The sequence below is a fragment of the Euleptes europaea genome, chromosome 7, assembly GCF_029931775.1.
Source record: "Euleptes europaea isolate rEulEur1 chromosome 7, rEulEur1.hap1, whole genome shotgun sequence".
Lineage (NCBI taxonomy): Eukaryota > Metazoa > Chordata > Lepidosauria > Squamata > Sphaerodactylidae > Euleptes > Euleptes europaea.
Genome location: NC_079318.1, coordinates 31,945,788 through 31,972,416, shown reverse-complemented (window position 1 = coordinate 31,972,416; position 26,629 = coordinate 31,945,788). Strand labels below are relative to the sequence as shown.

The 26,629-nt window shown below is 42.1% G+C and overlaps 1 protein-coding gene across 1 annotated transcript in view; it reads right to left on the bottom strand.

The window, feature by feature from the left end:
• Window positions 1–4,437: 4,437 nt before the first annotated feature.
• Window positions 4,438–26,629, bottom strand: part of PRKD3 (protein kinase D3) — a 58,510-nt gene continuing 36,318 nt past the window's right edge. Inside the window, exons 9-18 of the mRNA XM_056853210.1 lie at window positions 23,094–23,171; window positions 19,599–19,875; window positions 18,054–18,106; window positions 12,930–13,002; window positions 10,954–11,060; window positions 9,884–10,045; window positions 8,379–8,477; window positions 7,775–8,042; window positions 6,507–6,592; window positions 4,438–5,012 (exon numbers count right to left, since the gene is read on the bottom strand). Of these exons, the coding sequence (XP_056709188.1) occupies window positions 4,839–5,012; window positions 6,507–6,592; window positions 7,775–8,042; window positions 8,379–8,477; window positions 9,884–10,045; window positions 10,954–11,060; window positions 12,930–13,002; window positions 18,054–18,106; window positions 19,599–19,875; window positions 23,094–23,171 (1,377 nt within the window). The 3' untranslated portion in view covers window positions 4,438–4,838. The remainder of the gene's footprint in view (window positions 5,013–6,506; window positions 6,593–7,774; window positions 8,043–8,378; window positions 8,478–9,883; window positions 10,046–10,953; window positions 11,061–12,929; window positions 13,003–18,053; window positions 18,107–19,598; window positions 19,876–23,093; window positions 23,172–26,629) is intronic.

Here is a 26,629-nt window from a genome sequence, read left to right as displayed (position 1 = left end):
ATAAAAGTAAGAATGGGTCTCTATTGAATTTACTAATATCTATTAGCTATTTAATGACCCAACCACAAGGATAACCACTGGAGAATTATGATTCCACCATTTTGAAATCAGGTTATGGGAAAGCCTCTTCCATCTTGACTCATCTCTTGTGCTTTTCAAGCAGCTGCAATATTCTAGAAGGGTTTTTTCCCTGGTAGTTTCTTGAAATAAATTTCAAATTCAAGATGGTACACACTGAAGTTCTTACAATCCAGCCACACATGGAATGGATAACAGTCAAATGACAAGTAAAAGGCTAATGACTGCAATCCATAAGAAAGTTTACCAGAGTGCTTAGGCCCAATTTACAAATTATCACTATAGCAAACTTGCTGTTACAACTTTGTTCCCTAATGGTCAGCTCTCATGGTACAGCTGTAATAACTAAAAGTGCCAATCATGTGGATCACCCTATTCATGTAAGTGGCACTTTTACACATGATGGTTTTTGACAAGGGACCTCATCAAAGACTCCTGAGTGAACTTAGTAGTCAGGGGATAAGAGGACTTCTCTTATGGTTAAAAAATTGGTTAAATTACAGGAAGCAAAGAGCAGGAATATTTTGTTTATGTTATTTATAGTCCACCTTTCTCACACGGACTCAAGGCAGATTAAATAAAACAGTTGATATTATAATGCCCCTGTATAGATCAGTGGGGAGGCCTCATTTGGAATATTGTGTACAGTTCTGGTGACCCTATCTCAAAAAGGACATTGCAGAGCTGGAAATAGTACCGAACAGGGCAACCAAGATGGTTGGAGCACCTTCCCTATGAGGAAAGACTGAAGAGTCAGGGACTTCTTAGTTTAGAATAGAGATGACAAGGGGGGACATGATAGAGGTTTATAAAATTATGCATGGGTGGAGATAGTTGACAAAGGTAACTTTTCCTCCCTCTCCCAGAATACTAGAAACTGGGTGCGTCCAATGAAGGTGATGGGCTGTAGATTCAGGGCAGACAAATGGAAATACTTCTTTACACAGCAAGTGATTAAAATGTGGAATTCGCTGCCAGAGGATGCGGTGATGGCCACAGGTATAAACGGCTTTAAAAGAGGATGAGACAGACTCACGGAGGATAGGTCGATCTACTAGCCATGGTGACGAAAGGAAACCTTCACATTCAGAGGCAGTCAGCCTCTGTATGCCAGTGACAGGAGGCAACATCGGGGAAGGCTTCTGCCTCTGTGCCCTGTTGGACCTGCAGAAGAACTGGTTGGCCAGCATGCGAGGCAGGATGCTGGACTAGGTGGACCACTGGTCTGATCCAGCAGGGCTCTTCTTATGTTCTTATATGACATGAGAGCTGACCATAATGGTTTTGTGACACCACAGAAGTAATATGCAAATTGAGTCCAACTCACATATGCAAGCCATACTTGGTATGGCATGTTTACAACCAACTAAACTAAAACCACTAAGGATTACAGACATATGGCTCCCTCTGTCTGCTGTGCAGGAGTACCTGGAATTAGACTGATGTTTCTTATGGGCCACACAAATATGACCTATACACAGAACCAAGTGCAGGACACACAGTGAATGAATTATTCAGTGTTATAATACAGATACATCCATTCATCAGACCATACAAACCTGACCATACCGTCTGAAGCAGAAAGCAGCTCAATACATAGATTTTAAAGATGATAAGACTTGGAGTGAATTTATGCATGCAGTCATTTGGTGGAAAACGTGCCCAACTCAAGCATGCGTATATGAAGGCCAACATGATCAGTCACCACAGACAGAACTTTCATCTCACTTCAAACAATTCTTCTCAATAGTGACACGTTTCCAGGTCTCCATCTGCAAGTCATCGAGTGATGGGTGGGCATGTATGAAACCAGCCACTCAATTTTATATTCAAATACTTTAGCTCAGATGGCTTTGATGATAAAACTGTGACTATGCAATTCCAAATGATGCTGCAGTCTTTATTCTAGAACAATGCTATGTATCTGAAATTAGTTCATAAACCACCCCCATAACTGAAATCTAAACATCAGAGAAATGCTACCACTAAAACAGATAAAATATAAATCTGGCAAACTCCTATACCGTAAACAAAGAGGGATGAAATGTGCTTCAAATTAAGTTACTGTACAAGACGTCTCTAAAGCTAGCCCTATGTCAGACCTCTAGATTACTTAAATTCACCTTGCCCTTCTTGTGGCTTCTAGTATTTTGGAGAATGGTCACATCTCTATACTGAGATGGTACAGAGCAGCCACAACACATCCACAGCTGAGGTCCTACAACAGCATCCGCCGCTAAAAGAACAAGTAAAAACAAGGAGCTGGAGAAGTGGCCAAAACATTGTCCTTTTGAATGGAATAGTAAAATTGCTTCCCAGTGACCAGATTTCAGAAGCAGTAAGCTGACTGGCTATTAAAGGTCATGACACAGAAAAGCCATAGGCATGTATGGGTATAAGATGGCCACACAGCTGAAGCTCTTATTACAGTTTTTGTCGCAGGTCCAAAAGCAGCTTGCCTCTTCTGGACAAACAGGTCACGGTGAGTATTACAGAAAGCTCCAGATGCATCCTGGTGTTCTGTGGCACATGCACAGAGAACACGGCTTCCCTGAATCACAGGAGATTTCCATGGAAAGACGTGCTTTCATAATCACCACCAGCCAATTAACTGTCCTGGATACTAATCTATCATAATACAAGAGCTGAGGGGAGAGGAGAAATGTGAAGCCAAAGTTTTCTTTTACATGTACAAATCTCTATGATTTAGAGTACCTGATACTTCAATGTTAATTCTGTATGGTCTTGCAGAATGATCATGCAAGCTAATACATTCAGGAACAAAAAATGCTGAATGCAATCATATGAGCAGGTGTTTGCCCTTAACGACACTATTTACTGTCCTAGAACTACCTGTGCAACTGGACCCAGCATATACAGCAACCTTCTCACACCTGGTATTCTTGTGAGCCCTCCTGTGCATCGATTTAAGAATAATTCATAGCACATAAGGTGCACAGTAGCTATCCCTGCACATTGCATTCCTGCAGTTTCATTCCCGAAGTGCTGCCTCTATCATTTCTCATGAGTCAACTGGGTAGGAAACTGGAACTACAAAATTCATAAAGTAACTGGCTTAGCTTAATAAAGGGCACTGACGAAACAGACCATTTCTTATTGGGAGGAGAGACACATCCGAGGCTGTCCTTTTAGGTCCACTTAGTTCCTGTCCCCCTTTTATGTGCTTACACAAACAAAAGCTGCACAGTGCTAGGTGAGGTGTTTACTCACAAACTGCCCAACTAGAAGGAAGGGAATACTTCAGTCCAGCTGCTTTCCCTGTCTGTGGATCTTCTAGAAGAAAGGCAGCTGCATCAAAGGCAAGTTGTTTCTCAAAAAAAGCAAGGGGGGAGAAAGCAGGTTGGGTGCTTCATTCCATGAGCCTCAAAATTTAAAGACAGCAAAAGAGAAAAGGAAAGGAAATGCCACTTTAACAAAATGGAAGGCGACATTTAAATTCTTTATGTATTTAAAAGACTGTATCTTCCTCCGTGAGCACAGATACTGTACTACAACCTCTAAGTTAACTGGATTAATTGGAAATAAAAATTTAAACAGCATTCCTAACTGTATGGTCTTAAAAACTGAAAGTATCTTTTAGATCACTACAACAGACCTAGTCAATTGCCCAGACCTAACATGAACATGAGAGGTATTCTTTCAAAGAGGTACCCAAAACCTTTATTATTTTAACTTCCCATAAACCTTTTCAGACTGGAAGGCTAAACTACATAAGGTCATAGGCATGCACTGTATGCTACCTGGCTAAAAGCCAAGTATGACAAGTGCATATGAAGAAGAACTGCACGCACAGCTGGAGCTTGTGTCTCAGGCAGCAGCTCCCACTGAAGAGGAAAGGTGCAATTTCAAACCAAATAGCAACTTTGGTCTAGCAGAGGGAACTGCAAGTACTAAAAACAGCAAGTCCCCTCCCCCTTCTTTCTACTGCATGTAAAGTAGAACTTCCCATCAGGTAGAGGAAGGTCCAAATCCTTGACACATCCAAGTCACACTAATATCTGCCACACAGTACTGACTTGCCATCTGTTGTTGATTACTGCTCTCCTAATACAACCAAAAGGGCTAAGTAACTTGTCAGTATTCATTGGGAATGTGAAGTACTTTTACTCCATTGTATTTCCATAATCAAGAGACTGCTCCAATCACACTGAAGAACCTAAGAATCACATCTTGAACTGTCTCAATATCATCTGTCCCCTTCACCTTTATTGCTTTGCCAAGTCATACCTGTTAAATAAATACCAGTTTTTCTATTGGCCTTACAATCAAGCTTTTTTATAGTTATCTAGTCATGGCATACAGTTCACCTTCCTTTTTTATTTTATAGCCTCCTAAAAGATGCATCTAAATACCAAAAATAGAATTCTATGGTTTAAAAGGTAAAGACTAGAAAACCATTACAAATTGTTTTGTTATTGTGTAAACTACAAAACTGGAAAATTCGCACACTGCATCATCAAGTCTCTGTGCAGCACTTCATCCGTCAGTAACATCACTGTGATGTACAGGTAAGGCAATGTTACACAAAATACTTCATGGCTTTTAACCCAGTGCTGGATCACATTCATAGTCATAGACACCAGAGATGGAGAAAGACTTCCCAGGTCATCTAGTCCATCCACAAACTGATGCAGGATCCTCCATTGCTTCGTAGACTGAATCCCCTGAACAGCAAAGAGCAATGCTTGCTTCAGCAAAATACCAGTACGCATTTAACTTAAGTGCCTTTCTCCAGGGAATTACGGGTCTTCCTCCATATCATCTGGATTGGGGGCCATAATGAAATGTTTGGGGTATACAAGATTGTGTTCATAAGCGTGTTCTTCCCAGCGAGCATCATCACTCTCGTGGGTAATATAGCGCTCTCCAATGCGAGTTTCAAACTCTCGAAGGTCAAGCCAAGTTTGATAATCCTGAAGGGGGAAAAAAGTATAGATTGTGATTTGAGAAACACAATAGTGAAAGAAAAAGGAGCAAGTTTATTGAAGCAGGGAATGGCCTCTAAACACAGCAAATCTCTTAACAGCACTAAGTTCTTAAGATGAGTAACGTTCTTCGCCCACACCTCCCTGCCTCTGCAGAATCGACATCTACCACAATATAATCCAATGTGACTTTCGCAAATCAGGCATAGCCAAGGCGCTTTCTTCCTACAGCCTCTTTCACAGAACAGAAGCCGTCAGCAAGGAATGGCACCAGCACAACAGAGCTGAACGAGAAGCCAAACTTTACCCATTACAACCCCCCAGTAGGCTTTATGCAGCACCTTCTTGCTCCAACAGCAAAGCAAGGCAAAGCCTCTAGAAAGAAGTTAGCCATTGGGATCCAAGACTGACCAGGCCTCAAAGAACAGACCACCACCAGAACTGCAATACCCTGGGCACCCCTGTTGATCGAACTCCCAGAGCATCAGCTGAAAAGTGGGGACATTCTTGCAAATTTTTGTATGTTGCTCCCAAAGGTGCAGAAAACATTTGCTGTTCATAAGTCAGGAAACACGACTGATCCTCTGAATTCGCTTGGTTCACCTTCAGTGATGTCATCAGGTAGCCAAATCTTCCTAACCCTTTTCTCATTGCAACTGATTCTCCCCTGCAAGTGCAAATCAGAGTGGGCATCCCTCCTTCCTGTTTGCCAGTCTTCCCTTTGCCAGTCTTTCCTCCACCAACTCATTTTTTCTCTCAACAAATGTGGACTGGGGACATCTGGCCCTATTCTGTCATCGGTACCGAGGGTTGGATGCATAGTACAGACGCCACTGCTAGCATAGGATGCGTATTAAGAGGTCTAGCTCTAAAATAGCTAGATGCGAGTAAAGTAGCATCTTAGAGACCAACAAGATTTTCAGGGTATAAGCTTTCAAGAGACATCACTCCTTTCGTGAGATGTCTGGCAAAGGGTGCTCTGACTCTGGAAAGTGTATGACCTGAAAATCTTGTTGATCTCTAAGGTGCTACTTGACTCATATCTAGCTGTTGTACTGCAGACCAACACAGCTACCCTCTGAAACTAGCTCTAAAATGTTATGAAAGGGCCAGAGTCAGAATTCCTGGTTAGTGGAGAAGATCTGAACTCGGAATGGAAGGAAAAGTCTAGAGCAGGAAGGAAGTGGAGAACAGGTAAGCACTTAGATTTGTCATCAGTGCTCTCCCAGGAGTCTAGGCAGGCAACACAAAACTGCGTCTAATACCGCACTTTGAACAATCCAAGAGCCCAAACTAAAGACCCTACGTGGTTCCCAAAAAGGCTGAGGCGCAAAAGAGAAGTATTCTATAACATTAGGCAACTGAACTCAAATGCAAACAGTAACATTGTACTAAAAAACTTCGTATTTTGTAAAGCCTCGATGTTCAGTCACATTATGATTCATGTAATTGGATTGGGTAAAATATACATATCAGGTATACCTGTAACCACGGATGACTAAGAGATTTGTCAACGCTGTAACGTTTTCTCATCTTCACTTGAAGCAAATTGTTTATTAAATCGATAGCTGGAGGAGGAAGCAAGCGAAAAAGGATAAATATTTAATCTCTTGCCTGTGCCCCTCAATAATAGTTCTGAAAGGAAAACTGCAGATCAAAGTGAGAGATTTAAACAAAACATTTAAGAGCCAAAAAGGAAAGCATTAAAGGCCTGTGCATATGTGTGAACACACTGTAATGGAGTGTTTCATCTCCCTCTGAAATCAAGAACCAAAGTTCCATTGTTTGTAATTGGATTTAATGGCATCCAATGCTATAATTCTGTAAATTTTAATTGGGAATATATCCTATCGAATTTAGCAAAGCTTACTTCTGAGCGATCATGCATATGATATTTTCAAAACAATACATTTTAACGCTTGCAAAGAAAAAAAGTTTTTTTTTATGTTCTTAGAATTATTACGTCTGAAAGTTTCCATTCAGTGGAAAGGCATGCGGTTAAAGGAAATAATGGCAGCCAGTGTGGTGCTATGGTTAGATGGTTGCACTACAATCTGGGAAACCTGGGTTTGACTCCCCACTTTACCTTGGAAGCTGGCTGGGTGACACTGGACCAGTTACATACTGTCAACCTAACCTACCTCACAGGGCTGCTTACACTGCTTTAGGTCCCCACTGGGTAGAAAGGCGGGGTATAAATTAAGTAAATAAAATAATGAACTGCAAATTGTCTGAATGTAGCTCTTGGCTCCTCTAGAGACTTCTTTATAAAAAGATAAAGGTAAAGGTCCCCTGTGCAAGCACCGGGTCATTCCTGACCCATGGGGTGACGTCACATCCCGACGTTTCCAAGGCAGACTTTGTTTGCGGGGTGGTTTGCCAGTGCCTTCCCCAGTCATCTTCCCTTTACCCCCAGCAAGCTGGGTACTCATTTCACCAACCTCGGAAGGATGGAAGGCTGAGTCAACCTTGAGCCGGCTACCTGAAACCAACTTCCGTTGGGATCGAACTCAGGTCGTGAGCAGAGCTTTTGACTGCAGTACTGCAGCTTAACACTCTGCGCCACGGGGCTTCTTTATAAACAGGCCCATTTTGCCACTGCCTTCCCCCCAGGCACTTAATTAGCGGTGTTCATAGTTGCATACATCATAAATGCTATGAGCTATCTTCTTAGGAACCAAGTATGAGTATACAGAAATTATTATGAACCAAGATATTACATCCCCCCCAAAAAATGTGATTAAATTTACCTTCACTAGATATTTCCTTCCAGGGATTTGGTGGATACATAAATGCTGCATTTTGTATCTGATCATTTATGTCTTCATCCTCATTAAATGGGAATGTACCACTAAGGCTCACGTAGATGATGACCCCCACTGACCACATATCCAGAGATCTATTGTAGCCCTTACTCCTAAGCACCTCGGGGGCAAGATAAGCTGGGGTTCCCACCACAGACCGCCTGAAAGACTTCTCGCCAATAATGCGTGCAAAACCAAAATCACACAGCTTCACCTGTAAAGCAAAAATACTCCTTGATTAAATCATCACACAATGAACACACAAACACGTCTGTCTATAAAATGAACAAGTCTGTGATGGCAGACGTTATTTAACACGCAGCTTTGGAGTTGAGGCTTTTGTGCCTTTTTACTTGTGAACAATTTATTCAGACACCTACACGTTTACTTAAAATCGGGGCATGGCCTTACAAGATATGGCCACAGTATAAAAACAATGCTCAATAATAAAATACCAAAGCCAGCCTCTGCTTCTTCCATTCATGCAAAAATTACGAATGAAAATCCTATACTGCTGCCAAGTACACAGTCATCTCTATGCTTTACCCACCTGAGGAAATGGCTCAGCTGATGCTAAGAGTACATTTTCAGGTTTTAAATCACAATGCACTATGTTTTTGAAGTGTAAATTCCTCAAAGCAACAAGTATCTAATAGAAAGGGGGAAAATAAGTTATTATTTAAAAAATCACATAAATACCAAAAGGTCAAGCAGACGAAAGGTGCTGAATTTTACAATGCATCCGAGATTTGACAAGAAACCTATTAGCTTGGATCCAGCCGGCTATTTTGTCCAATCTCACTGAATTCTCCCCTTTACTAGAGTTCCCCATACCACATGACTTTTGTTTGTGCAGGTGCCTTGGTCCACAGCATAACCTTTTTGGTGGTCAAAGTGGACCACCGCCTCCCTTTTCCCCCAGCAAAAAACCTAGCTGGATCCAACCCATGCAGTTTCTCTTATAGTCTGGAACTCTTCACAGAGCCCTGTGATAATGCAGCTCTGAATATCATTCCCAACATTCAAAGCCAGTGTTGCAAGGAAGAAAGTATAGGGAGACCCATATTCATATCCCTACTTAGGTATCCTCACACAATATTTTAAACACCCAAGAAATCAAGAAAAACAGTTCATCGCTTCTGAAGAGCAGAACATATTCATTTTGATTCAAGGACTCTAAAACCATGTTTCTAAACACATGGATTCTTCTGCCAGCATCAGTCCATGTGATAGCACTTCGTTATGGAAGTCAGCTTTATGCAGTTAGATAAAACAATGCAAGTTGTTGCCACTGAGTTATGATCTGCTAAGCCCACTATCAAAAATGTTACCTTTAAGCAGTTTTATGGCTAAGATTTACTCCTATATGAGAGAATCATCCAGAACATTCACTGTCCACAATGGTAACATTTTACCCAGGTGAACTGTGCTCAGCAACAGTACTTCCAAAAGCTTTTGAAGAACGCAGTTATACGATTAGTTTTCCAGACAATGCACAAAGCTGTCCTGAATAGCAGATATACAAAAGACTAAATTTATTGGCACTTCAGAATAAGGGGCTAAAATACATCTATTAGATTCTAAGCTACCCACTGTATAATTCGCATGGAGATGGCTTCTGGTTAGTGTTACAGTCTTACAGGTAGTTTCCTACGTCCTTACTGATGTTAATAAAATCAGGAATAACCTTGTATAACCCATTCTGGTCTCCTGTTGTGCAGATAACCTAATATAAAAGCAGTCATGAAGATATTTTAAGATCTGTGACTATTTTGTTCATGTAATCCCCGCATTTATGTATTTGTACATTTTCTCTTTTCCTTACTACTGGACTTATCAATAAGTCTGAACGACGGTTGAAATAAATATGCTGACTAGCGTTACAAGCAACTACAGCTGTATTAATATGTTGCTCAAATCAATTCAATAGCCTTTTTAAAGAAATATTTTTGCTGAAGAGAAAGCAATGAATGAAAGACTTCATTTCATGTATAATTTGTGAATGTTAATTTTTCATAAGAGGACAAGAATTTTTTTTTTTTAAAAAATACCCACTTGCGTGACCATGAACTTAGTGATTCTTTCTGGAAGCCGGCTTTTCTCACTAGAGAGAATCATCTCTAACATATCACCATGCAGTTTTTCCATCACAACAAAAACTCTCTCTGGAGTTTCAAACATACATTCCAGGTTTACAATCCCAGGGTGGTGCAAATTCTAGAGAAGTATAAAATGTTGACATAAAAAACATGATAACATTGAGTACTGTAAGAAAGACACGAAAATATCTACTACAGACAGGCTGTTTTAGATCTGGATATTAGCTATGGCTTATTATTCAGAAAACACTCAGGAAATCAGAAAATGATGTGATCAAAGCACTTTTAGAGAACAAGCCTTTTATTTTGCATTAAGAATATACATTGTGGGATTTTAGAGTATCACTGCATCTAAGCAGAAAGGCACAAAGGCCCTAAGTGGGTGATGAAAGCCAACTGAGAAGGGGCACCAACATCCAAGACGGGGATCTCTCATCTATTGGGGGAACAACCCAGGTATGCACACAAAAAGATTTTGTCAATCAAATAAAATTGGAGAAGGCACTAAAAAAAAGACAGAGGACAACAAAATGTGCTTCAGGAGGAGCATAATGTTAAGGGCAGCTAAGTTTCAGTTAAAAGGGGGGAAAGGAGGGAGGCAAGACAAATGGAAGCAGCAGGAGGGGGGACATTTTAGGGGTGGAATAGGATTTCTAATTGCCCCCCCTCATGATTCCTCCTGGCCCCCCAGCCTGTCACTAATTGTAAATTGTAAAGCAGTAAAACCAGCCCACCCACAGACAAAGGAAGGGATTCTACAAACTTGGAGGACTTCCGAAGTACGCAGATGAATAGAACTCTGGAAACCAACCAAACAAAGGGGGGAGAGAAAGCAGATGAATATTGCTGAAAGGAAAAATGGAGGGCGGGGGTTGTCTGCTCAAACCCTTGAGAGAATCCTAGAGGAAGAGATTTTGGGGATGGGATTTCAAAATTGTTTGTGCTCCCCATTAATCCATGCATGCCCCTACCTTGCTATAACACAATTGGATATTTCATAACAGATTCAAATAATCTCTTTTGTACCTGCAAGATGGCCACTTCATTGCGCAGCTGACTTTCCTGCTTTGTAGGGAATCGCATTTTATCAATAATTTTAATTGCTACATCCCTTCCAGACTTCCTATGTTTTCCTATAAATACACAAACAAAAAACTTTTGTCTAAAAAAATCTACCAAAAAGGACAGAGTGGGAACTTACCTATTTATACTGTTAAAAATGAATGATAATGCACCTTTTGTTACAATACTACAACTAGGACAACAATTCTTTCTCTCTGTTCCAACACTCAACACAAATGCACAATAATGGATTGGGATCGTGCCAATCCATCCCATGTTCCTGCCTAACCTGAGTGTGTTAGACACTATGTTTGCATAGGAGCCTACACATGCAGAGCCCACAGGGTTAGGCCCCATCTGCATGATTTGTAGAACACAAAACCAGAGTCGGCAGATCTCAGGGAGAGGACTTACCCAGGATGGGCTTTAAGTATAAGCACAAGTCCAGCTCATTCATGCCAGGTGGGGATGGAGCAGTTGTACCCCAAAGATGGCAAAAGCCTGATTCACATCCACACAGGGCTAAAGTCTGCATCATATCCAAGTACCTTCTCTGTTTTTCTGCTTAAGGTATATACTGTCTATTCTGAAGAAAAAATGCATCCATACAATCTTACTGTAACACTGACAGCCCTGCACATACGGGGGGTGGGGGAAGAACAAGGAGAATGGAGTACGAAAGCCTCCTGTCTCTATCCACTAGTGGTCAAAAGGAACAAAACCTTGTTTATCAGTATAGATTGACATAGAGCTAATGGACTGCAATAAAAGGAAAATTGTTCCTTCTCAAAATATATTCTTTCTTTGGTATCTACGCATAATAGCACAATAATAAATAAATTCAACCAGAATTTGCTCCATGTGATCCTCCACAGTGTATTAATGCTTTCTCTAGCAGTTTCAATATGAAAAGAAGCTTATTGTTCTGATCATGTCCACAGTCTCTTAAGAGGGAAATCACTACTATTCTCATGCTATTAGGCAATTAGGTCTGGGGAAAGCAATCTGCCTACTATTACACAGTGAATTAATAAAACAGTCAAGATTGTAATCCAGATTCCAATTGAGCATTCTATCTTCTAGGTGACCACTTATTCAATGAAAATAGGTTGCACAGTAATTATATTAGAACCGTAATACTACAACATGTATTAATAAAAGGGAAAATGAGTCTAAGAATATAGGAAGCATTTACACAAAAGAACAGGTTGACTGGTCTATTTGAGAGGTGTGCAAAATATAAATAAAGCTTCAAGGGGCACACAGAATGCTAAAGAGAGGCTACAAGGATACCATACTAATGCTATTTTAGAGGCCTAGCTAGACCTCACCTGGAGTTTCTTATTCAGCAATGGTGGTCCTGCATTAAGTCAGGGTACAGTAACTGCCCTGGAAGATGGTTGCACGGAGCAAGCAGAAAGACAGTACCTGCCTTAAAGATTTAAGGATAAGTAAAAGATGGAAATATTTTGCCTTATTATCACCAGCTAAAATAAAAGCCAACCTAATGGCAATATTGCCTAAACATCTAGAAGGTAGCAGGAAAGCCAAATGAATGGGAATGAACATGACAAGAGACTGCACAAGACAGAAAGTGTTTGTCTCCTGGCCGAGGAAAAGGAATCACATGAAACGGGGTTGTCGAACTGAACTGCAAATACAGATCAAGGCCCTGTTGGCTCAGCAAAAATGGTAAGACGTCCACTCATAAGTGGATGTCTAGCCCTTGTGGCTGCAGAAACAAGGAAAAAGTTGTTAAAAATCTCAAATTCATTGTGCCATGCATTTCATTTGGCTGTCCATGTTTCTGCTTTTGTCATCATAAATAGGTAAGTTTGTTCTACTTCTCAACCTACTCATTTCGGGAAAAGAATACTGCAGAGTCACTAAATAATGCTTCACAACCCTGTACTTGAAATTGAATGTTTATTCAAACTTACCTCCATACACAATACCAAACTGACCGGAACCCAGCACCTCATCAGCAAAGATCTGGTATACAGAACTAACATCCTAGTAAATAGAGGGAAAGCACCCATTAGGGTAAATCACTTGAGGTAACAACTCAAATGGACAATACAAAAATGATAATAACTGCTCTTCATCTACACTAAAGGCTGGTTCATCATGCGATACAAAATCCTTGAGGCCACCGCAAAGAACTTTCAGACCATTTCCCCCTTATCATACAGTGGTCACATTGCGTACCCTAACCACTTAGTGACTCATCTGTACAAAAATCACTAGATTGCGAGGGAGTGTACCCAGATTATTACCTCAGAACAGATTGCCATCACTGTTCCACCATGTGAGGGATCTGATAACTCTTGGAATAGACAGCCTATGGCATTATCGATCTAAGGTCAACTTGAATTTTAAGAACATAAGAACATAATTCACAGTGGGTAGCCGTGTTAGTCTGTTTGCAGTAGTCAAAAAGGGCAAGAGTCCAGTAGCACCTTAAAGACTAACAAAAATATTTTCTGGTAGGGTATGGGCTTTCGTGAGCCACAGCTCACAGCACGAAAGCTCATACCCTACCAGAAAATATTTTTGTTAGTCTTTAAGGTGCTACTGGACTCTTGCCCTTTTTGACTATAAGAACATAAGAAAGGCCCTGCTGGATCAGACCAAGGCCCATCAAGTCCAGCAGTCTGTTCACACAGTGGCCAACCAGGTGCCTCTAGGAAGCCACTAACAAGACGAGTGCAGCAGCACCATCCTGCCTGTGTTCCACAGCACCCAAAATAATAGGCATACTCCTCTGATACTAGAGAGAATAGGTATGCAACATGACTAATATCCATTCTAACTAACAGCCATGAATACCCCTCTCCTCCATGAATATGTCCACTCCCCTCTTAAAGCCCTCCAAGCTGACAGCCATCACCACATCCTGGGGCAGGGAGTTCCACAATTTAACTATGCGTTGTGTGAAAAAATACTTCCTTTTATCTGTTTTGAATCTCTCACCTCCAGCTTTAGCAGATGATCCCGTATTCTAGTATTATGGGAGAGGGAGAAAACCTTCTCCCTGTCCACTCTTTCCAAACCATGCATAATTTTATAGACCTCTATCATGTCTCCCCTCAGCCGCCTTCTTTCCAAGCTAAACAGCCCTAAGCGTCTTAATTGCTCCCCATAGGACAGTTGCTGTAGTCCCCTAATCATTTTGGTTGCTCTTTTCTGTACCTTCTCAAGCTCTGTAATATCCTTTTTTAGGTGTGGTGACCAGAACTGTACACAGTATTCCAAGTGTGGTCTCACCATAGATTTGTACAAGGGCAGTATGATATCAGTAGTTTTATCCTCTATTCCTCGTCTAATTATAGCCAGCATGGAATTTGCCTTTTTTACAGCAGCCGCACACTGGGTTGACATCTTCACTGAGCTATCCACTACCACCCCAAGATCCCTTTCTTGGTCTGTCGCTGCCAGCACAGATCCCATCAGTGTATATGTGAAGTTGGGATTTTTTTGTCCCAATATGCATCACTTTACACTTACTCACATTGAATCTCATTTGCCACTTTAATGCCCATTCTTCCAGTATGCAGAGATCCTTCTGGAGCTCTTCACAGTCCGATTTTGTTTTAACCACCCTAAATAATTTGGTGTCATCTGCAAACTTGGCTACTTCACTGTTTAACCGCAACTCCAGGTCATTGATGAACAAGTTGAAAAGCACCGGTCCCAACACAGATCCCTGAGGCACCCCACTGCTCACATCCCACCATTGTGAGAACTGACCATTGATTCCTACTCTCTGCTTCCTATTTTTCAGTCAGCTCTCAATCCATAAGATTGTCCTCTTATCCCGTGACTATGAAGTTTGCTTAGCAGTCTTTGGTGGGGGAGTTTGTCAAAAGCTTTTTGGAATCCAAATACACAATATCCACAGGCTCATTCCTGTCCACATGCTTATTGACACTTTCAAAAAACTCTAATAGGTTAGTGAGACAGGACCTACCCTTACAGAAGCCATGTTGGGTTTTGCCCAGCAGACCTTGCCCTTCTATATGCTTGACAATTCTATCTTTAATAATGCTTTCCACTAATTTACCCGGAACAGACATTAATCTAACTGACCTGTAATTTCCTGGGTCCCCCCTGGAACCTTTTTTATAAATGGGTGTTACATTGGCCATTCTCCAGTCCTCTGGTACGGAGGCTGATCGAAGGGACATATTACATATCTTTGTTAGAAGTTCAGCAATTTCCCATTTGAGTTCTTGAAGAACTCTAGGATGAATACCGTCTGGTCCCTGTGACTTGTTAATTTGCAGTTTTTCTAGACGTTCTAGGACTTCCTGCCTTGTTACCACTATTTGCCTCAGTTCCTCATTTTCCCCTCTCCAAAATCTCTGTTCAGGAGAAGGAATCTGCCCTGTATCTTCAACAGTGAAGACAGATGAGAAGAATTCATTTAGTTTTTCAGCAATCGCTTTATCCTCCCTTAGAGTTCCTTTACTCCCATTGTCATCCAATGGTCCAACCGCTTCCCTAGCTGGTTTCCTACTCCTAATATACTTAAAGAATTTCTTATTGTTTGCTTTTATGTGTTTAGCAACATGCCCCTCAAAATCTTTTTTTGCATCTCTAATTATCTGCTTGCATTTCCTTTGTGCAAGTTTGTGTTTGCTTCTGTTCGCCTTGTTTGAGCAAACCTTCCAGTCTCTGAAGGAAGACTTTTTTTCTTTAATTGCTTCCTTCACCTTACATGTTAGCCATGGTGGTGACCTCTTGGACTTCTAATAAACCAGTCTTGTAAAACCCACATGTGAAGCCTGGCATGAGGAACTACAGCTGTGGTAGATGCCATAAGGCCCAGTAATTTTTGAATGTAGACCATTTTTTTGGTATCTCTGTTCGGAGAATTGAGAAATGAATTTTTGAATGGCTCGTGCCCTGGGGACTGGTAGTAGTGCCTTATTTTTGGTAGAATCCAGAACCACCCCAATGAATTCAACAGGAAGTGTGGGTGCAGCTGGGACTTTTCAAAGTTGATTACAAACCCCAGTGTGTTCAAAATGTCTATGGCTAAGTCCAGATCGGACTGCAATGATTGGAAGGATGAGCCCACGAAGAGCCAATCATAGAGGTAAGGATACACAGAACAGCCTTTCAACCTCAGGTAAGCCACCACAGCTGAAACACATTTGGTAAAAATGTGTGAAGCTGTTGCTAAACCAAATGGTAAAACAGTATACTCATAGTTTTTTCCTTCACATTCAAACCTCAAAAACTTCCTGTGTGACTCATGGATGTAAATATGCATCCTTTAACTCTAGAACTGCAAAATTCCTCTCCACAGTGTTTGAAATAGAAGCTAGTAGAAAACATCCTCATGGCGGCAAAGTGAGAACTGAGGTAAAGGAACGTTCCCCGCCTCAGTCACGTGACTGTTTGGGCGGGAAAGGCTTGGCTCAATATGGAGAGTGGGGGAGCACTCCTCAGGAGCTTTAAAACCCTTCTAGAAGCTTGGTAGTCTAACTCTGTGGCTGGCCTCCCCTTGCGCACTGCACTGAAGACACAACAATGAACACTCAGTTCTCGCAGGATTTCCAGGATGGGTGGGGCTCCAGTGACTCCATTAAAAGGAGTGTCAGCAAAAGGCCAAGGAGGAGACACCTGGGCTCTCTCTGCAAGGCTGTGGAGAGACCCAGCGTGGAAGAGAAAGGATACAGGGTGATTGTAACCCTCTTCTCTTCCAGGACTGAGGCCACAAAGATTTCCCACAAAGGACACTAGAGGGAGCCCAGGTTCCAGGGCCTGACCCAGCAGCCCCAGCAAAAACGGTTACATTTTACAACATTTTACTTGTCAACTAAAATAAGCTGCTTAACCCTTCTGCCGGAGACACAAACTTATTATTGTGTTGTTGGAATACGTCTGTGCGAGTCAAAGGGGATTTATATTCCCCCCCTCAACCCAGAACTGCCATCCATCGGTCCACACAGCAACTTCAGCAAATCACTTGCCAACATACATTTATTGTAGGCTGCCCTTTGCTAGACTGACATTGAGGGTTGTGACTAGTGGAGAAATTGATACGGAACCCTGCCTGTCACAGTGCGTGATACAATGTTCTTGCGGTCACCAAAAGGACTTTGTACTGTATGAATTGCTGCCATGTTAAAAAAAAAAAAAAGATTATGACACTGTTCTTTACCGTGAGTCCTGCCCATTTCCCCCTATGACTCCTGTTAAGCATGCTGCTAAAAACAAAATGGGAACACAGCACAAAACTGACAGACTCTGTTGATCTCCACTGGAATCGGCACTCTAAAAACTTGTCTTCATCTGAATGTCAATGCTGTAAAAGCCAGCCTTCAATTCACTTGGTTAGGCCAGTCTGTGTGACAAATAGCCTGGGGAAAACCCTTTAAGAACCAAAGCTCTTTCTTTGTTTTTTAAATCATGCTAAATCAGGAACATTACCCATAGGCAAACCAGGAAAGCTGTCAAGCATTCACACAACTCGAAGTTGCACCCATTTATGGATCACTTATAAGTATACCTTATGATGCCCACAATTCTAGCATCTTACAATGAGTGCAAAAGCAGGGATGGACCCCAGACTCTGCACCAGCCTTTCATATGCCTCACTCTGACAGTGGGTGAATTGCCATAAGGCCTGGTCCATAGTCTAGTGTGCTTCCATAAGTCCCAATGGAACAGATCAGGAATCCCCAGTGCAGACTCAGGAATATACCCATACTCCACACTAAGAAGTACCAGGCTGGAAGAACTAGCCTGCCTCTGCTATTGAAATTACATTTAAATCAATTCTGTAATCAGAAAAAAATATCTTTATGATATCATTTATGGGGCTTCTCATTCTGTGGGCTTTTATCCTATGAAAGTTAGGGGACTCTACCATATTCATAACTTCTTCAGAGAGAGAAAATTAATCACGTTAAACAAGCTATGCTGCTTAGTGGGAACATGGAGTTCTTCATCATTTCATACGCCTTGAGCCTTAGTTATTTTGAAGCAAAATAGCTGCATCCAGGGAAAACTGATACGGCCATGTACACTTTTACTTATATTACGTGACTCACCACATTTTCTTGGATCTGGCAATTTGAAACAGAAATGCTGACAGATAGTTCTGCTGTAATGAGAAAAAATACATGGTTTAAACATGGAGGGAGTATTACCATGAAAGACTAGTGGCCTAGCAGCAGCCAAAGTTTGGACTGATGTTCAATCAGCATGCAAACTCTACCCTAGAATCCTCTGAATACCACTAATCCACAACTTTCAAAGATTTCCATTGCATGCCCAACCTACTCCACTAATACCACTACCATCTCCATTTCGAGCCTGTGTGGTTATTTTCCTTCAGCCCTATCATACTAGCCAACCTACTGCTTTCCCAGTGGGGCAAACAACAGCTCCCCTGGGTTGTTTCAGGCAAAAACAGCATGGAGGAAAGATTAAGCTTCCTCTCTCCAAGCGCTGGGGTCTTACGAACATAAGAAAAGCCATGCTGGATCAGACCAAGGCCCATCAAGTCCAGCAATCTGTTCACACAGTGGCCCACCAGGTACCTCTAGGAAGCCCAGACAAGACGACTGCAGCAGCATTATCCTGCCTGTGTTCCAAAGCACCTAATATAATAGGCATGCTCCTCTAATACTAGAGAGAATAGGTATGCATCATGACTAGTATCCATTTTGACTAGTAGTCTTAATCCAAGTTGGGCCCCCACAGGCCTAGGAATTAAGTTCTTAGCATGGAACTTACAGGACACATCTGTCAAAAGTACTGGTGCAGACACAAAGGGGACCCGAGGACTTTGTAACATGTAACCAGGTCCTAAGGATTCATTTGAGTTGGGATTCACTAAGGATAACCAGGGAATTTGTTTGATGTCTCAGCTGAGTCCTGCAATGTGTGATGGAAAGTAGCTCTGGCATGTGCAGGGTGCATTTCCTGACCGCAGCTTGTCCACCTCCCCAAAACCACAATGAAAGGTGCCAATGGCATCAATATCTTATAGGCTTGAGCTGGAGCACCTCTCACACAAAGCTCTGCCACCATCTCCTTTGCTCAGTGCAATGTGCAGAAAAGCCCAATCCTACTCTAAAAATCCACTCCTGGTTTTTCCCTGGCTCACAAAATTGCTCTCCCAACCATGCTGTCTCGCCCCACACAAAGTTTTCCATTCTTCGTCCCCATAACCAGCAACCTTGCTTTTTAAAAGTACTTACTTTTTAAAAAAAGGCTTTGAAGGTTAAGTATGGAGTCAGAATGTTAGCATATAAGCCTATTTAACAGAACACCAGGAGATGTAAGATTGCTTACTGGCCCAGCATTCTACATGATTGGTTAGGCATGGTGGCCAGAAAGTTGGATTAGGATTTGGGAGGCCCAGGTTCAAATCCCCAGTCTACCATGAGAGCCTGCTGGCTGACCCTGGACCATTCACACACCCTCAACCTAACCTACCCTCACAGAGTGGTTGTACAACATAAAATGGAGGACAGCATATATTAGGGAGGAAATGACCTCAACGTAGCCAGGCAGACAAATGACAATGTTTTCCTGAACCGGGGATTCGAGCAACGCGGGGAGAGGGGAGCGCCTTTCTGCTTCCTTACTGTGAACGTTCCCTTGTCCTGCTACAGTGCAAATGCTAGTCTGAGGCGTGACTGGCATCAAAGCTTGACGGATCGCTTTCTCCCAGCTCTGCGCAACATCCAGCCCAACTCCAGTGGCAGCCAGAACTGGATTGTGATGGTTGCTGCCATTGTTCTCACCAACGAAGTACACCATAGTGTCTGTGATTATCTCAAAACAGTGAGGGTTGCTGCCCTGCACTGCATTGGAGAAATCCCGAGGCTGGATCACCTGAAGAATTTCCGAAAGCGGAATCTCCTAAAGGAAACACAAAGTGTTAAGGTTTTTTTTAAAATGTATGCACCAATAAATACCATCAATAAAACCAATAAAGTCACTGGAGAAAGACAATCATGATAGGAAAAGTTGAGGGCAGCAGGAAAAGAGGAAGACCCAACAAAAGATGGATTGACTCAATAAAGGAAGCCACAGCCCTAAATTTGCATGACCTGAGCAAGGCTGTCAAAGATAGGACATTTTGGAGGACATTGATTCATAGGGTCATCATGAGTCGGAACCGACTTGATGGCACTTAACACAAACATGCACCAATAAAGTATTCAGAAGTACATTATGACAAAAAATGCACTCAACTGTTGTTTATTTTACATATTATCAACCCGGTCAGTGTTTTCGTAACTGTTTCAATGGAAGGACCTAGCTGTTTGGAAACCCAACTGTTTCCCTCCTAGGTAATGGGGGAGTAGCCAACTTCCATATCTCAAGCTACCTCATGTTAGTAGCCACCTCTTCCTCTCCTCCTGCTCCTGGCAGCCTGATGACCTGATCTTTGATTCAGAAGTCAACGTGCTATATCTAAAGCGGAAGGGAATCTTCCCCTTCCAAGCAAGGATAGACACCAATTTTTGTTTTTAATGACACTTCAAGTATTCTGCCATTCTTTTTTTTTGCCCTCACAATGACTCTGCAAGCTGTATCCATAGGTAAAGCACAAACAAACAGAACAGCACAGGAAGCCAAGAATGTCTCAACCACAAAAATAATCAAAACTAAACTCAGTGATCAGAACAACAATGGGTCTATGGTTTATGCTGAATGTTTCTGAGTCTAAAAAACAAATTATTAATATCACCACAATGGTAAAAGACAGCTCAACCTGGAAAGTTCATCCTAAATAGCTCTCTTCTGTAGTACGGGCCAAAATGGTTCCACCTAGCAGTTGAACAACGCTGGTAAGGCAGCTAACAGGTGATATACGTAGTGCAGAGGGACGACAGATGTCCAGGACAAAAGGTCGTTTGGTGGCTTAGCAGTTAATCAGCCTAAATGAAGTATCAAATAACCATGAATGAGAAAGTAGTGTGCCTGAAAGGCTACAGTATATTGTGGACACATTCGGTCCAGGTTGAGCTGTCTTTTACAATCAGTGTGGGAGTGGGATACTCCCATATGCTCAGCTGCATTTGGAGTCCAAGGCAAGCATTTCACCACCTCATTAATCTTCACGCTTATGAACTTGTGGCTAGATAAGGACTAATGTGGAATATGCTCTTCTACAAGAATTGTAGTTCAACTATTTTTGAGCTCATTCACTCTTGGGCTGTGACTGTACCATTGTTTTGATTTTGGTTGTATACTACATAGCAGTTGTCTTCATATGTACTGGATGTTTATATTATTGTGGTGATATTTATTAGTAATTTGTTTTTTAGACTCAGAAACATTCAGCATAAACCACAGACACATTGTTGTTATGATAACTGAGTTTAGTTTTGATTATTTTGTGGTTGAGACATTCTTGGCTTCCTGTGCTGTTCTGTTTGTTTGTGCTTTACCCAGGTTCCAGCACAGGTTTCTTTTTCTTCTAGCTATATCCATAGATCAAGACCAGTTGCATCCCTCTCAGGGCCTTATATTGTCGTCGTCCCCCGCCCGCTCCATCCCAACATGTCTGCCACAGGTTCTGTCTACCAGTTGTGTGTTGGGAGTTCTGTGCTTGGAACTGAATTCCCAGATGTGGCAGAGCCTAATCTGGATTGGGACTGTGAGGCACACAGAGAAGGCATTTAAAGCCTTCCTTGCACCCAGCACTGTTTTCCCAATCTGAAACTGCCTAGGGCAGAGATGTTGAACTCATTTGTTACGAGGGCCAGATATGACATAAATGTCACATGGCCGGGCCATGCCTTGCCAGCCCAGATCGTGAGTGTGGGGGGCGGGGGGGCTGCCTCGGCTGGCAAGACCACAGCAGACTACCCAGCCCAGATTGGGGGGGGGCGCCTTGGCTGGTGACTCCACAGCAGGCTCAGCAGCCCAGATCGAGAGTGGGGGAGTGGCTGCTTTGGCTGGTGAGCCCGCAGCAGGATTGCAGGCACAGATCAGAAACAGGGGATGGCTATATATTGAATGTAATTGAATATACTAAGAGAAAAGGAGAAAAAATGCATTTATGTTTTTAGATGCAGAGAAAGCTTTTGACAATTTTTCTTGGTCTTTTTTAATGAAAGTTTTACAGAATATGGAATGTGGAAGATAATTTTTAATTGGACACAAAGTATTTATACAAAGCAGCAGGCTAGAATTTTAATAAATGGATCTCTAATGGAAAAAATTGAAATAGCAAAAGGTACATGACAAGGATGTCCAAATTACCAATATTATTTTAGTAATGGAAATATTAGGTATAAAAATTGGACAAGACACAACAATCTATAGGATAAAAAAAAGACAAGAGTATAAAATGAAGAGTTATGCAGATGATGTTGTGATCTCAGTAACAAAACCAAATATCTCTTTAAAGAATACAATGAACCAAATAAACAGACATAAACTGAGTAAGAAAAAGACAAATATAATGTTATTAATGGCATCAAAAGAAGATGAAGAAGAGATAGAAAGAATAACAGAATGTACAGTTGTAAAAAACAACAACATTTTGGGGAATTTATGTAACCAGGCATAATGATGGCCTCTATAAAGATAATTTTCAAAGAGTCTGGACAAACATCGGGACAAAGATATGCAATGACAGGAAAAGTTGAAAATGTCATGTTGGAAAGAATCTCTGCAATTAAAATGAACGTATTACCAAAGCTGATTTTTTAAAATTTCAGATGCTACCAGTATATATAAATGAAAATATTTGGGAAAAAATGTCAGAGAACAATAAATAACTTCATTTGGAGTAGAAAAAAGCCAAGAATTAGATTGAAAGTTTTACAAGATGAAAAAAAAGAAGAGGAGGACTAACTGTTCCAAACATTAAATTGTATCGTCAAGCCAACTGACATGGAATAAAATGCTATAAACAAAGAGCAATTTAATTTAATGAGGTTGACAATAGAATTGCAATGTTGAATGGTAAGCTTCATATATACTGTTATATAGAGTTTACGTTTTAATGTTTTAAGGTGTTTGTGGTTGTTCATGGTTGTTAAAATAAAATAATTTTTTTTACAAAACATATGTTAGTTACTATAAAAAACACTGTGGCCTGTATTTGTGCTATCACTTACCTTGTAATATTTTGTTCCAGATTCATTCTGAAATAGTGTAAGGCATTTGCTGTCCAGCCTCCAATAATGTCTTTTTCTCTGGAAGAAATATAGCAGGGTGTGTCAGACACATTAGAACTCTATTAGGACCCTTCACTCAAGTCAGTCCCTTGGATTTCACTGGCATTTATATCTGTTGGTGCTTTAGACAGCAACCTTAAGCAAAGCTTTCAAAATTATGTCATTTACGCTTCAGAATTCTAAAAACCTAACCCTGTGAATTAAAGCAGCATTGCACTTACATGTAATGGTTGTTCATCGAGTGGTCTTCTGTGCAGACATACATGGGGTCTGCACAGCCGCAGGCCTGCCACAGGGGAACAATGTCCAAAGCTTTCTAGAAGATTTGAGACTAGGAGCGCCCCTCACTCCCCTCTGTCTCATGCTGGAGCTTCCCACCCAAACGGGCACATGACAGAGGCGGGGAGAGCACTCTTTCCTCAGTTCTCCCTTTGCCATCATGGGGAGGCGAGATGTAGAGCAGAGCCATCAAAGCAGGGAAAGGAGGGAGGGATGTATGCCTGCACAAAAGACCACTCAATGAACAACAGTTACAGGTAAGCGCAACACTGTTTTCATCACAGTGGCTTCTGTGCAGTCCACGTGGGAGAATAGCAAGGTCACTTACTGAGGAGGTGGGCATGAGTTGATCAGCGAAAAATTGATTGCAGTACTGCCTTGCCCACAGCAGCCTCATTTCTCGAATCTATGTTGATGGAGTAATGCCTGACAAATGTCGAGGGAATAGCCCAGGTCGCAGCGTTGCAGATGTCTCCAAATGAAACCTTTGCAAGGCAAACTGCTGAGGACGCCTGGACCCTGGCAGCGTACGTTTTCAGTGGAACTGAACATCTCACAATCTGCTTCATCGTAAGCTACGTTGAGAGGATGCTTTACCCTTGTCGGGCCCTCTAAAACCGATACATATATCCTGGCCCTTCCTGAATACTTTTGTACGGTCCAAAGAAAAAAGAAGTGCTCTCCTAACATCTAATGTATGCAGTGTTTGTTCTGAGGTGGATGTTGGAGATGGGAAGAAAACTGGCAGGGCTGTATCTTGAGCTAAGCGGAACCAGGAGACTATCTTTGGTAGGAAGTTCAGGCTAGGACACAGTACCACTTTGTCAGCGTGGAATTTCATGAAAGGAGGGTCACAACTGAGGGCATGTAGCTCTCCTAGTCTGCATGCTGATGTAATAGCCAGCAGAAAAGCAGTTTTGTATGACAAAATAGACAACTCAGACTTCACCATAGGTTCAAAGGGTTTATGCACAGGTTTTGTCAACACCAATGACAAACTCCACTGTGGGATTGGAGGTTTAGAGGGGGGTATAAATTAAGAAGGCCTTTCAGGAACTTTTTTGACAGAGGTGCAGAAAATATTTTTGCCTCTGACACCAGAATGAAAAGCCAATATTGCCACCAAGTGCACTTTCAGAGATGATGTTGCTAACCCTTCATCCTTAAGTGATAGCAGGTAATAGCAGGCAGGATGGTGCTGCTGCAGTCGTCTTCTTTGGCAGCTTCCTAGAGGCACCTGGTTGGCCATTGTGTGAACAGACTGCTGGACTTGATGGGCTTTGGTCTGATCCAGCAGGGCCTTTCTTATGTTCTTAATCAAAAATGTGTGATAATGGGCATGTATCCGACTGGATTCCATTTTGGGGTGCCCAAATGGTAAATCTCCATTTTGAGGAGTAGGATCTTTGTGTGGCCAGCTTACGGGAGGTGACTAGAACGGAACCTTGGCTTACCTGTGAGGGTTCCTTCTTCTCTGGGAGAAGAGGACATCTTCAGCAGTGGGTTTTGTCGCTCCTATGCTCAGGGAGGCAGGATCTAAAAAATTTTAACTTCAACTTCCTGTCCTTTGTGCTAGGACCGCCCTCTGACTTCCAGTTCGAGGACTTCCCAAGCATAAGACAGGAGTAACCGAAACTGTAACAGGAACATGAAATAACTATTACAGAAAGTCAGTTAGTAACCAAACCAGGTAGACAAAACTAGGAACAGAAGGTAGGAATCTTCTGGTTCCCCTAGGTACTTGTATGTACTCGATCGTATGATTCTGCAGCAAACCTTCACCCTGGGTGGGCAAGATGTCCTCTTCTCCCAAAGAAGGAACCCTCACAGGTAAGCCAAGGTTCCGTTCTCTCTCTAGGTTCAGAGGACATCTTCAGCAGCGGGATCTTCTAAAGCTGTTCCTTCTGGGTGGGATTAATCATCTGATGCTATGTGCTGCAGAACTCTTCTACAGAAGGCAGTGTCGGAAGAAGAGTAGGAGTTGATTTTATAGTGTCTCACAAAGGTAGAGAGACTAGGCCACGTCGCAGCCCTGCAGATTTCTTCGACTGAAGCCTGTTTGTCAAAGGCTGCCAAGGTAGCTGCGCTATGGACTGAATGTGCTGTGATTCGGGAGGTGAAAGGACTGCTATGCCTGTTCCTTCTGGCAGTTCGGCTAAGGGACAGGGAAGGTAGGCAGGTTCTGTGAAATTAGAGGTCACCTTGGGAAAGGTGGAGTGTGGTCTTAATCTCACCTTGTCCCTATGAATATAGCGAAACCAATTGACAATGTGATTAACCCTGCGCGTCTGCAGACTGAAGTTATGGTCATTAAAATAGGAACTATTCTCAAGAAATTTAAGTTACTCTCCCTCAAGGCTCGAGGGAGGTTTGGTTAAGGTATATAGTATTAACTTAGGTCTCCACATGGGGAAACGGTGAATTATTGGAGGTCTGCTTAGTTGTACCTCTTTAAGAGGTATATGTAAGTACAGAGCCATCTATAATGATAGAACTGTTGCTATGACGGCTAGTTGGTGGGGTAGATGTAATGCCCTAAAATTCATTTTTATTTCTTTCTGTAGAAGTTTTCCAATGTCTAGATGTAAGGAATTGGTCTGTTCCCTGCGATACTATCTCACAAGGAAACCCTGATGTGTTGCGTATGCACCTGGTTGCTGGCCTTTTGGTCTCTGTAATGGGGTTGATCACTTCATTGTTATACCCCCAGTTTAACGGCCCTCACCTTTCAGGAGCCACATAGTCAAATTTAACCCTGTTGTAGGGTGCCCCAGGAAGTTGCGATTTTCCATGGTTCCTGAATCGTCAACTGTCTCAGTGTGCCAAACCCTGGCCTTTGCGACCAGAATGGGGTGATCAAACACATGCGCTCTCTGCTGAGACCTACTCAGAACAAGTGTCCGTACTGGTAGCAGTGGGAAGGCAGATAGTATCCCTTTCAGCCATGATCTGAGAAGCACCTCATAAACGAACTGTCCGGATTCCTCCAGTGAGATTGTCCCCTTCCTATGGTGTGTCTACATATCCATCTGTGACAGATTTGGTCTGACCTACAGGCAGACACACACACAGACCTGACTTTTCCCGCTAGAATGTCCATCTAGTAAGCTGCCATAGACCCTGCAGTGGTCTGGAGGGAAATCTGGCTCGAGGAACCCCTCCTATGCGTGACACCATTTTAACTAACAGATGTGCCA